The following is a 12,743-nucleotide window of genomic DNA, read 5'->3' on the forward strand; positions in this document are numbered from 1 at the left end:
TTCTGGCCGCTCGGCACGTTTCTAGGGAATGGCAATTCCAAGTGTATATAGTGACATTACCGTTCACGGTCAGCGCCACGGAATGCCGTAGCCACCCAGGGTGACGCTGTTCCCAAAATATGGGAGTTCAACCTTTAGGAGTGACTTGCCTCTCATAATTTGCCCTTATCTGCACCCTTGAGCAGGTAACTATTTCCCAATCAAACACAGGTACAAACACGAGTGTAGAGATGTTACACAACAGAAACGTTTTGAATGTTCCCAGTAATAAAGAAACTTCGGAGAGGTGTACAGAAGGTGCCTGGTGAACCTTAAATGCAAGACGATCAATTTCGTGCGCTTGTCAAGCTCTCCCCGGCAGTGCCCGTGCTTTGAGCAGTATGCCTTTGGCGGTAGGTTGAACCGTTGCCGTGATGTGGGCTAGCTTAGCCAGGAGCGGCTACGCCAAGGAAGGCTCGTCTGACACGCAGGAAACGGACCCACCTCGAAGACGGACGTGACGCGGAGCTTGTAGAGGACCGGTATCACTATGAGCGTGACAATGGGCACGAGCAGCGGCGCCGACACGAGGCTCCAGGCGTAGTGGAAGCCGTACGCGTAGTAGTGGGCGCCGAAGCCAATGACGCCTATGGCCGATATCATGGATGCGAGCACGGAGACGGCCAGCGGTACCGTGCCCATGGTGCGGCTCCCGAGGAACACTTCGTCGGCCGTGGGCGCTTTGCGGGCGCGCCGCGAGAAGGCGAAGTACAGGCCCAGGCCCAGGTTGGCCGTCATCAGGACGCCGAAGGTGGCGTGCTCCACGTTTAGGGCCATGGGAAAGGCTTCGGCGCTCGCGAGATCGAGGCTACGGATCTCTAAGCGAGCTGCTCCCGTTGCAGCGGACGCTGAGGCAATGACTGCGCAGCGATCGTGTTCGCAGCCTGCCGCAGGGACCCGTGTACATGTGCCCAGCTGTGACTTCCCGCTTTCTCAGTTTACGTGCGCCTTTGAGAGCGAATTTCGCAGTGAGAGAACAGCGCAAAAGCACACAAAGCAGGAAACTTGTCACAGGAACAGGTGGTTGGCGAGTCACTGAACCTGCGAGAAAAGCACTAGTTTTTGAATGAACGCCCAGGTTTAATTTGTGCGCACAAATAGCGCAGATCACGAAGAAGAATGTGGAGCAGCTTATGTAGTACGACAGTGAGAAAAAAAGATTTCGAAAGATAAACTGGTTACACTACGACCCAATTGCAACTTTTTTTGCAGGTGCTGTGTAGATCACCAGTGTTGAACATCTCACAGAAGCAAAATGGAGCTACGGGCTAGTTGCTGAGCAAACAATATTCAAAATTTTGAAGCGTGAACAGAAACAGGGACAAAGGGGACGATAAAGAGGGGGGAGGGCGTCGTCCCCCTTTCTTGTCAATATATCTGTTCGCGCTTAAATTTTCAATGCAAGGAAGAATTTTTTCTATGTAATCACAACCAGCTTTGGGGCATCACAATGATTTCATAATACTAGGCATGCGAATGAATACATTCGACAAAGGAAATATCAATTAATGGGGATAATCAATGCCATAAATTCATTTGAACCAATACGGACCCACACCTCTGTAACACTGGAGGTAAATTTTTCAGTCTAATTGGTCATCCTAACGAAGAGTCGAAAATAAGAAGAACAAAAAGTTGAGATCAGACGTTAACGCTCCGACGCTTATCTGGCGCACCGTAGTGAAAGGCTGCAGCTTTGTTTAGCCTACTTTGGGATCTTCAAGTGTGCCCAAATCTCTACACACGATAGCTTTCATTTTTGCTCTCCACCAGAAAAGCGGCCGCTGCGGCAGGGATCCAACCCGCGGTCTCGTGTTCAGTTAGCAAGCTAACCTCTAAAGGGCGCAACGCAATGACCGGCAAAAAGGCGTCTGCGCACGCATCTGCTAGTCCGAAAACCGGTTTGGCTGATGACAAAATGGCGGAAGATTATTCGATGCGCTAACGCGATAACTTTGTGGAACTGCATTATCGTCTGATGAGATTACAATTACAGAGATTCCGTGCGGATGCTCCGACTACAGTAATCAACATCCTGATGATGTTACGTTACTATTGTTGTTATTGCTATGTTATTTTATCGCAGTTATAATTACGCCACTATTGCGATTATATCGCGTTTTTATTGCAATGATGGTGCGTAATCACTCGAATAACATTATCTTATTGCGAGTACTGTTTGGCTCAACACTCTTAACAAAAAGGCTAGTAAAAAGGTGGTAACGGGTTGTATTTACTAATTCCTAACGATCTTTACTGACGCTCAGAACGGTACGTAGGTCCTACCTCTAAGTGTGGACCCTAAATGCTATCGTTGCCAGTCTAGACCATGCCCTTAGTAACTGCTGCTGGTTTCATACTAACAATCACTGATAGTAACAAAACTCTGACTTATTCAAATGAAATGAAGTGTATTATTTCAACAAAAACATACAGGGGTTATGTTTTGCAAACAAGGTTAGCAAGGTCTAAGGACTGCTGTTTAAATAATATTCATGCAAAAATTCTTAAAAATTCTCTGCGAAAGACGCAAATAAAATACACAAGAAAAAAAGGTCGTAAGATACAGACGTTCAGTCAATGCCAGCTAAACAAACAAACAAACAAAATGGCAGCATCTCCACTCCGTGGATGATGGCGAGGATGCGGAGTGCGGGGACTCGAAATGGCACCCAAGTTTCGCCCCGAGTGACATCCGATTTGCGCCCCGACCGTCATTCGATTTGAGCCGTGAGTATCACCTTGGTTATTTCCTAAATGAAACTGCAACTCACGGTTAAAATCGAATTTCGCTTGATTTTCGCTTGATGGTGGTGTGCGCCCGGATGGACGCGGACGGACATTGGGAGGTCCTAAGGTACTCCGCACCGTTACAGGCGAGGGAGTAAGCCGTTTGACTCTCGCGTACTAACTCATGGTCGTAGCCCAATGGTTAAGACGGCTGACGCTGACTCTGTTTGGTGTACAAGACACAGGCTCGAATCCTGCCGGTGCCTGTTGGATTTTTTTGCGATTGTAAATGCTATGCGCACGGACTCGGACGGACATTGTGTGGTCCTCAGGTGCTCCGCACCTAAAACAAACAAAGAAACAAACAACCAACCAAAGAAACAAAGTTCATCAGCCGGGGTGAAGGTATTTATTGAACGTAATAAATGCAGCACTTTCCCACTCCCCTTCAGGATTAAAAAGTTTTTGGAAATCCACATCCTGACTTTACATGCTCACATTGAAATGCGCAATTCTAAAATTTTCACGAAAATATTTAATTTTTGCGACAACCCCACCATCTCTATTAGAGGACGTTCCGCTGCTGGCTATAAAAGCAAGAAGAGCAGACGTATTTCTAATGTAATTATGTTATTATCGCTCTCTCCATGCATTCTGTTGGTTTTCTTGCTCAATTTATTTGTTGTCTAAGTGTGATATGTGCGTGCTGAATGTGTGTGCGTCAGGCTGCGCGCTCAGCCGACATATTGTCACGCGTAGCTTCTTACTAGCATATGCATGGCCTGTTAGTACAAGCATGTAGCGAAGGGGCGTGCTCTTTACTGGGCAATTCCTGCTAAGGGTGGTGGTGCGCACTACCAGCTTCACTTAGTAAACTTACTAGAGCTACATTTACTACCTCCAATTACTTAGTACCTAGTGGAGGCTGTGACAAGCAACTGGTTAGAGTTCTGTTAGTAAATCCAACCGCCATTTTTAAAGAGTGAATACCATCATTACAGAAGCCGTGTAAAGATACATGACAATGCTGCAATGCAACATTGCATCGCAGGCATCGGCTGTCAATGATGTTTCATTGTAGGCACGGACAACTGCAGTGATTTCACAACTGAGTCACACCGCGTTACCATAGCAACAGAACTCCTGTCTTCCCGTCTCTTTGTAGCAACGTGCGCTCTCCTTGTCACCATAGCGATGGCACAGCAGCTTGGGCGCTTTAGAGTCGCCACCGTCAGGATCAGGCATGGTCATATCATTAGCAACTGCTTTCTAAAAAAAGTTAAGGGACTGCGCATTGATCGGAGCCCAGATTCACAAATCTGTTTCCGCGTAAGGTGTCGTAAGAGGTGTTCGGGACTGGCGGGCGCCTTGGCTAACATCTCACTTTTTGAGATGAACTACCCACACACGGACACCGTTCAGTCGCTAACAGCGCTTACGACTTGCTACGTGAAAATAGCTTTGCGGATTTTGGAGCTGGGGCTGCACGCATCTTAGTTGGCTCGCACGAGTGGCCACGCTATTGGTAGACAGATTGACCGAATGACGTCACCTTGGCGGCGCATGTGTCGCACTCAAAGAATTTTGGCGGAGCCGGGCATAGCCAGACTGAGCGGGGGAATTAGCTTACGGTTATGCGTTGAACATTGTGTTCTCTTTGTTACTTCTTATTACGAACCCAAGCACGGGAGACGCTTCATTGAAACAAGGCATGAGCATGTTTTACGCTTAAGTCACAGGTTGCCACCGTGGAGGAAGCCCAACGAGGATAACAAGGAGCAACAAAAAAAAAAGAAGAAAAACAAAGCCGAGTATTAATGCGGCCACAGACACCAGCCTCAATTCAGCCGCTCACCGCGTCCACTCCGAAAATACGCGACATGCGCGCGTCCGAAGAGACACCGTTCGGTTTCTGTGTTTACCAACAGCGTATCAACTCATGACAGCAAACGAAGATGCGTGCAGTTAAAATAGGCCGCACCGCCAGTATGTCGGCTGCAGTCGCGCTCTCGCAGGGTGGCTCTGCAATGCGTTTTGGTGGCTGTTCCCGATGAATCCAGAGTTTTGCTACCGATAGTACATTTTCTTTATCAAGGATAAATTTCGAGTTATTTAGATCCAGTTTGTTCAAAACTGAAATAAGTAAGATGTATATTATGCTCTTTTATTTTAATAGGCTTACTATATTTGATAAAACTGCGTCTCCGTTGCAGACAGTAAATTGGCTCGCTTAAGAGATTTCCGTCTAGATGCCACTGAAGGTACCTCCTACTCCGTGTTGTCCCATCCTAGCCTAATCACTTTGGTACTAATTGATCGAGCCTACCACATACAAATTTAGCGAAAATTCCTGTGGTCAAATTTAAACGTTCGAAACTTTACAACAAAAAATATGGGCTTCACTGCTACACTTCGCCTTCTCTGTATTCTGTGTTTGTGGGCCACAGGCACTCTTCCATCAAGGGGCCTTGCCTGTGCAGTGCACAAAGTAAGCATATTTTATATGTAGAATTTTTAGGTTTGCTAAAACACTTAAGAAGAAACCCCTGTGCGAATGACGGATTATATATTTACTCGTTTCAAGTGAGTGTCTGTTATTTAGTGGCCGTGGATTATTTCGACGAGCCTCCCGTCCATCACAGCTGTGTGTGAGCATGCGCAGAGAGCGCCCCCGCAGGCACACCCACATGCACCCCCGCAGCATGCGCACACACGCAAAGGTAGAAGTGGTTAAATTACATATGCCATCCCTACTATTTAAAAGGAAAGCCTTTAGCCATCATCATTACCAGCGATGCCTTGGAATGCAGGCGAGCGCGCAGACGGACGCATTAGGCTATAAAAAAGCGCCATCGAAACCTCCAAAGAATGCTACGAAATATAAGATAACTCACCAATAAAGAATTTTCGCCCATATTTTATAATAACGCTTCGGTAATTACTGCAGCGATGTGATTGCGGCTCCTATTGCTCCAAGCTGCGCCAGAGCAGAAACCCTGCTACATCCTGCTACATTGTAGTAACTCAGCCCTGTGCCTTGTGCTAAAGCAAAGCGCTAGCTCGCAAGGGTACGAAGTATATAACCGTATGGATGTATGAAATGGGATGTTTAGCACAAAAAATTCAAATCTCTTCAGTCAAAAGACGACGACGGTTGAAACGCGAAGCTTTGTCGCCTGCAAAAATGATGTGGCGAAGTGCTAAAGTCAAAGCCGTTGCAATCAAAGTCGAAGCGTTCACTATCAAAGTGCAAACCGTCCGATCGATAGTCGAAGTCCAAGCGTTACCTATCAAAGTGCAAACTTCCTGCGAGTCAAAGTCCAAACTCAGAAGACAGCAAGCGAATCACTCACAAGAAAGCTGAGCCGCTCCCCGCCCCCTCCTCTTTCACCACCACCACCCATCGTCGTCGTTAGAGGGAGGATATTTGAACTTTGTTTGAAGAGATACTGCGCTAAAGCTGTAGTGTGGGTAGTTTGAATGAAGAGGCGGGCGTAATAACGGACTTGCATTTTATTGCCTTCAACTCGGCCCAAGTTCAAAGCCTCCGCCCGCGCAACGAACCCAAAGTAAATGCTGAGCGACCCGGATGCGATGATGGTGCAGTCGATAGAGGTCGGCTTCATAACGCAAGAAACCCAGGTTCGACACCGACAAAGGGAAACGTTTTTGTCTTCTTGTTTCCTCGCCATCATGTTCCTCCCATTGTGTAAAGTTGGCTTTCCTGCACTGCGCGTGCGTTACGACACCGCCACCGGTGAGACCAAGAAAGCTTCGCTTTAAAAATCATTCCCTGTTTTCAGTAGGTTCGGATCCGCGGCGGACCTCCCAGTGTAGTGCACTTTTTGTTTCTGCAATTTTTACCCAAGTCGGGTGTCTTATGCTTACCACGTGCTGTGGTAGTGGCGTATATGTGAGGATGGGTGGGTGCAAAACGGTAAAAGAAAGAAGACGGGGTGCTGCTACCCTCCTAGTGACCGCAGCCCCATATAGGCATCGCTTTTCGTGGGCAGGCGGTGTAGGAACGGACTTTCAATACTTAAGTAAATATTGTATTTATATTACTTTTTCACAGTAAAGGTAGGGTCCACTTTCGATCAGCTTGCATTCTTTTAGAATACGTGTAAACTTTCAACAAAAGAGAATAACTATAGGTATAAGTACTGACTTTGCGAAATACACCTTCAAAGATTAGAATCAATTGTAGTGCGTCTGTATGTGTTACAACGAGCATCCTCTTTACGAACATTTTCTTACATATCGCCGAATGTTGTCCAACTCTAAACATTTATCGATACCGCACTTTAAGGCTTTAAAGCCTGGACTGCTTGACCTGCAGCTATGTAAATATGTTTTTCTCGAACTATTTTTTCGCTGTTCCATACATAAGCCTCCACTTCTGGGATCGTAGACCATAGCAAGAAAACTGTAACTCATTTTTCATGGTAGATGTGATTGCAAGATGAAGCTGCAGTATGATGTCCGGCTCGTTCAGGGCACACCGTTCTTCATTTTTTTTTTCTGGAGGGGGAAGCTAGTATTGTTAGATCTGCTTGGGCCGCTCTTTAAAATATTTAAACATTATGCGATGTACAAAGCAAATTTTTACGTTTATGAAAGTCACCTAATTTTACTTTTATAAGTTACATGGTTCACACGGTGCTTTTCTGTTCACGGTTGTTATGCCCCAGAGAAGTCATACCGAAACGAGGGAAGCTATACAAAAGATTGCTTTGTAGGGGTTCAGAAGCTGTAGCGCTCAGCTTAATTTACATTTTGTAACGTACGTGAAATACGACAATATCCCTTTCTGAGTCAAAATGTAGTAGGTTTTGTAAGAATAACAAACACTATTTTGGCAATGGATTCTGCTTTCCATGGATTACAATAGGCTTTTCCGTGTTCCTGTAGGTTGTGTTCCTTTGTGAAAGCGCAATTTAAACTGGAAGCCGGGGTCTTTGTTGCTGCAAAAGCTGTTTTTTTCTGCTCCAATATCCTCTTTTTCGCTGCTACAAAACCTTATTTCGCTGCTCCAAGCCTGACTGTTTAGGCCATTTTCGTCTCTACAACTGGCATGGCGTCTAACTGTAAAAAAATGGAAATTCATCAGTTCAGTAAAAGCTTTTGTAAACATTCTTCGACATCGTGCTATCTTTTTAATTAACAAAAAGATCGCAATTTCATTATTTTAAGAACTTTAAGTCATTAGAGCATGTGGTAGGTACCTCAGTGCCTAGTCTGCAAATACAATGCTCTGCACAGATGGCAGGCAAATCTGTATTTCCCAAAGCGACGGGGAAATTGATGGTTCATTTTTCATACAGGTAGGTATCCACGGGGAATTCTCCCACTCCATATATTAAACTCGTAGCATAACTGCAAACACCGGGCCAATTCCTCTACTAAAATGACGATGTTTGTGGCGGTATCACGGTAACTTACCTCCAGGAATGGAGCATTTTACTTCTTCTTAATGCGTCATCCTGGGCCAGATGATTTTGAGGGAGCAACCGCAATGTTGCTGACGACAGCCAAAGAAATAATTCACGTTTTTTTTAACGCGGGCTTGTTCGTCCGGGAACGCTGGTTGAGCGGTGTCTTTCTGTCTTTTTTCCTATTATTTCCCCTCAGAGGCCACTGGAGAAGCCGGACGGATTGGACGTTTCGGACCAGAGCAAAGAGCACCCCCAGCACCTGTGCGAGAAGTGCAAGTCACTCGGCTACTACTGCAGGCGTGTCTTGTAAGCGGCTGGTGGCTTCGCACCCGGAAGATATCAAGAAGCCTGCGGCGCGGATGTTTTAAAGTGGACCGCCGAAGAAGCGTTGAACAAAAACTGTGGGGTGTCACACCTGCGCGCATGAGCCGCTAAAGCAGGTGTACCCAGTCGAAATACAGTTCTCTCCTGCTGTTATTGCACATCACATACGGTCTTCTTTGCTCCGGAACCACTAAACCAGACGGAGCGTAGTTGACTTCGGCGAGTCGTGTTTGGCCATTGCGCACGGGATGCCGTGGCCCAAAATATGTTTGCCACACCTTATTTTTCTCTCTTAGCTTTAATGCGAAGTCACAAAGGTGAAATGTGGTAAAAGAACGCATTCCTGCGCTAGGAAAGGCAGAAATATTGTGTTCACCTGCAGGCAGTGCTGCGCACAGATAACCCTGAAGTACGTGAAGGCTTATAAGATGTATAATTATATTTATAACCCTGAAGGTTGACGAGATGTACCATTATTCATTAGAGCATATTAATCAGCGGATGCCTTAATATCAGCAACTGTAATTATTACAAGGTCGCGAAACGATTGGGCCTTGAAATCGAAGAGACAGGCGGCTCACGGAGGTGTCAGGAATCTTAGATCGTTAAGGAATTTTTAAATTAATTTCATGGGTAAGCACAATGTACGCTCTTGTGAAACGAAGTGTGTGGTGGTGCTGCCATACCTCTCTCTGTGTGCGCGTGTTTGTGTGCCCGTGCGTGCGTGTGTGTAAGAGTGAGAGACATCCAGTAGGTGGAGTAGGGGGTTAGTGCCCTTTCCGCCCACAGGAACTATAGATATGTGCGCTGAGGGCGATGGAGCTGTAGTTGAATATCGGAAGTTTACGTAGAAGCCAGCAGTTGTTCATTTGCTTGTTTACAATACCTTAGCCAACACATGGCCGCCATATATGCTTTGTAGATCCAGCTCTTTTTTGAATATTGAAATGGGATCGACGTTTGCCCCACACTAGGGCAGATGTATTTACGCCACTTAACCACAAAGAGCTGTCTGGACACCGGCGGCTCCAAACATGCGCCGCTCAACGTCTTTTCCTTCCCGATGTTTGCCCAACATTCCCTGTACCAAGTGCATTAGTCTAGCGTAACGAGAATAAACTGAATATCAAAAGTAATTGTATTGCATTCACTAAACTGACTCCAGAAAGAACAAGAACCGCGCTAATCACCGGCGTGACCAGTCGAAGCAGCGGTGCTTCATCCCGAGCGAGGGTGATGTCTACCTCCGCCCGTGGCGGTGATTATCCTCTTTGTCCACTGCTCCCTTTGGCTTTGGTTTGAGCGACAAGGCGCCGTTCAGTCCGTTGCTCGATGCTTGTTTCCGACGAGTACATCAAAAACCGACGGGTCTGACATACGCGAAAAAGTGTTTCTAACGTCAAGGCTAAAAGCCAGGCCAGTTCATAGAGATCAGTATGAAAGACAACTTACATTAGGTGTGCCGATGGCGAAAATTATTGTTGTTCACAAGGACTTTGAAGCATGAAAACAGGCGGGGGGCATTCACATCCTGAAAAAAATGTGAGCGCTTGCCTTAGCCAAGCTTCACTTGTGCTTCTAGATAGCGAATTCTCGTTTCTTGTAAAAAAATGTGTTGCAATGGCCAGGATCGACGCACTGCACTCACAGTAGCACTTGCATCCACACAAAGGCGTTTCCCGTAACTTCAAATGAATATTTAACTAAGGAACGTAAAATTATCTTGCAAACAGTTCATTCAATATTGCCTGCCGTATACCTTTGCTCATGCAAAAAAAAGAAAAGACCGCGTATCTGGTCACTTCACACCAAATGTTGTCGAAGAGACGATAGCCTTCTGCCGCCTCTGTAACGCAATTGCCTCTCTTCCCTCCCCCGCCAACATCTCATGTTCCCCCCCCCCCCCCCCCCCCCCCACCCTTTGGTCCTACCTCGAAAGACATGGAGGAGGTTTGCCAAAGTCAATCCAATTTTACCGCGTTCAATTGCTCGCGCCATCTACTGGAACATTTTGTTACTGTTGAGCTTGGAACTCGGCCGGGATGTCCAGGCTGGGGCGAGCTGTTTTTGTACTTTTTGGGGAACATATTGCTTTCAATGCGTGTTTTTTTATTTTGTACTTCAAATATTCAGCACACGTTTATTTTCAATTAAAAGAACACTGCGAGCTCCAGTTGTGCATTACCCGCCGCGGTGGCTCAGTGGCTAAGGCGTTGCGCTGCTGAGCACGAGGTCGCGGGTTCGATTCCCGGCCGCGGCGGCCGCTTTTCTGATGGAAGCGAAAAGCAAAAACGCCCGTGTGTACGAGATTTCGGCGCACGTTAAAGATCCCCAGGTGGTCAAAATTAATCCGGAGCCCTCCACTACGGCGCGCCTCATCGCCTGCGTTGCGTCGGCGCGTTAAACCCCCACAATCAATCAATCAATCAGTTGTGCATTGATGTTCTGCCTCAATTATGCCTGACGTTTTTTTTGCTCAGCAATGTTGACAAGTATATAATTATGTTTCCAGATTTTGTGGTTCGGAAAGGTTTTGACTATATAAACTCGTCGTTCCAGAATGGTTTAACTTTTGCCCGGATGGCTGAATCGAAGGACAAACAGACACAGACAAAGGGGCAGACCAAACTTTTGGCCAAACTTTAGCCCAAGAAAGGCCATCGTTTTTAAAAACTAAAGCACGTACGCTAAGCATCGAGTCTCTCATGGACTGTAAACTACGCTGACGTGAAAAGATATCAATAGCTGCTCCTGCTAACTTCTTGGGTTCTGACTGATAGTACTGGTCGGCTGTAGAGACATTTTTTGTGTGACAGCGAACACAGCTATTTTGGAACAGGAACATTCCATGCGTATCCGTATTTCTTCTGCACATGGTGAACACCTGGGACCCGAAATTGGTCGCTTAAAGGGACGCCAAGAGTAACAGCAAGTTGGCCTATATGTTTAGATTAGAATGTAGTGACCACAAATTTTCACTTGCAGCGGGAGTAATTGCTTATTGCGCAGAAAAATGACAAAACCGTGGAAACAGCTATCACCGCCCCATACACTCTCCTGCACTACTTTTTGTGACACCAAGAACCTGTAATTGGGAAGCCCGGGATTGGAGGAGTTTGCCTAAGCGTTGTTTTCTGAAATACAGGAGCAGCAGGGACATCTCTATGTAAAATAAATTCCAGTTTGCAGGAACTTTTGCGGGAACTTCGAAAGACACCCACCTGAGCTAGCAGACACCATAAAACAAGGTGAGTGAGCCCAGTCACTGTGCCTTGTTTCAGTTTCCATTTCGGTGAATTGCTTCCCCTTGTGTACAAGCGCAACCAAAAGATGCATGCATGCGGATGAACGCGAGAGCCTACCTTTTACTTACTTACTACTAGCTCATATATGCGACAGCCAGTGGCAAAATCAGATATGATTCACGTAGTCGGCTTAAATTCAGACGGCCGAGAAGTAGATCTAGAAATTGCTTGTGTATTTTCTACAGCTGCTGCGGGGGAGGGGGGAGGATTACAGCACCACTCAGTGAAGCTTGACCGGGATCATCAAGCCTTGCCTATAGAGGGCGGGACTCATGCCAGCTGCCCGGGCGCATTCAAATCAAGATGGAGCAAAAAAGCAGCACCGTTCTGATCAGCTTTCAATATTTTCGGCGAAAGTGAACTTCAAGGATAACAGGCTCTCGGGAGAGAGAGAGAGAGAGAGAGAGAGAGAGAGAGAGAGAGAGAGAGAGAGAGAGAGAGAGAGAGAGAGAGAGAGAGAGAGAGAGAGAGAGAGATGTAATATACTCCTGAACAGGAGGATGTTCTAAGGGCCTCCACCCAGGGAGAGGCATCCGTAGTCCACGATGACTTGGTGCTGGCTGGCCGTCCGGGTCCGTTCAACCAGTTGGCACTTGTTGAAGAGCTCGGACCTGGTCAGCTGCTCCACCCACTGCTCATAGGTAGGGCTGGGATTTGGAGATAGAGTAGGGATCCGCTGTAACTCCCATACCACGTGGTATAGTGTTCCAGAAACCGGGCGGAAGTTGTAGGTGACGGGGTATTAGGTGGGGCACATAGCGTGTAGTATGCTCTAAGGAAGATAGCGACGATCAATTAGAATTGAAAATAGGGACGCGGCTTGCCCCGGGCACTTTGTGATGCACTCTTCAGCGTCATAAAAATGGAAGGAAATCGAGATAGAGATGTCATCTTTATTTAATTTTCTCAG

The 12,743-nt window shown here is 46.6% G+C and overlaps 2 protein-coding genes across 4 annotated transcripts in view; one reads left to right on the forward strand and one right to left on the reverse strand.

Annotated features, from left to right (window-relative positions):
- LOC144152870 (sodium-coupled monocarboxylate transporter 2-like) overlaps window positions 1–1,020 on the reverse strand; it is an 85,657-nt gene extending 84,637 nt beyond the window's left edge. The window contains exon 1 of one of the 2 annotated variants that reach the window (XM_077684397.1): window positions 484–1,020. In XM_077684397.1, coding sequence (XP_077540523.1) covers window positions 484–816 — 333 coding nt within the window. In that variant the 5' untranslated portion in view covers window positions 817–1,020. The remainder of the gene's footprint in view (window positions 1–483) is intronic. The other variant, XM_077684387.1, reaches the window with a different exon arrangement.
- LOC144152907 (zinc finger CCHC domain-containing protein 24-like) overlaps window positions 1–10,312 on the forward strand; it is a 349,875-nt gene extending 339,563 nt beyond the window's left edge. For both annotated transcript variants that reach the window (XM_077684461.1, XM_077684470.1), the window contains one exon: window positions 8,401–10,312. In XM_077684461.1, the coding sequence (XP_077540587.1) occupies window positions 8,401–8,514 (114 nt within the window). In that variant the 3' untranslated portion in view covers window positions 8,515–10,312. The remainder of the gene's footprint in view (window positions 1–8,400) is intronic.
- The last annotated feature ends 2,431 nt before the right edge of the window (window positions 10,313–12,743 follow it).

Source organism: Haemaphysalis longicornis, unplaced genomic scaffold (assembly GCF_048455015.1).
Source record: "Haemaphysalis longicornis isolate Haplotype H1 unplaced genomic scaffold, Haemaphysalis longicornis Haplotype H1 scaffold_1, whole genome shotgun sequence".
NCBI classification, from domain to species: Eukaryota; Metazoa; Arthropoda; class Arachnida; order Ixodida; family Ixodidae; genus Haemaphysalis; species Haemaphysalis longicornis.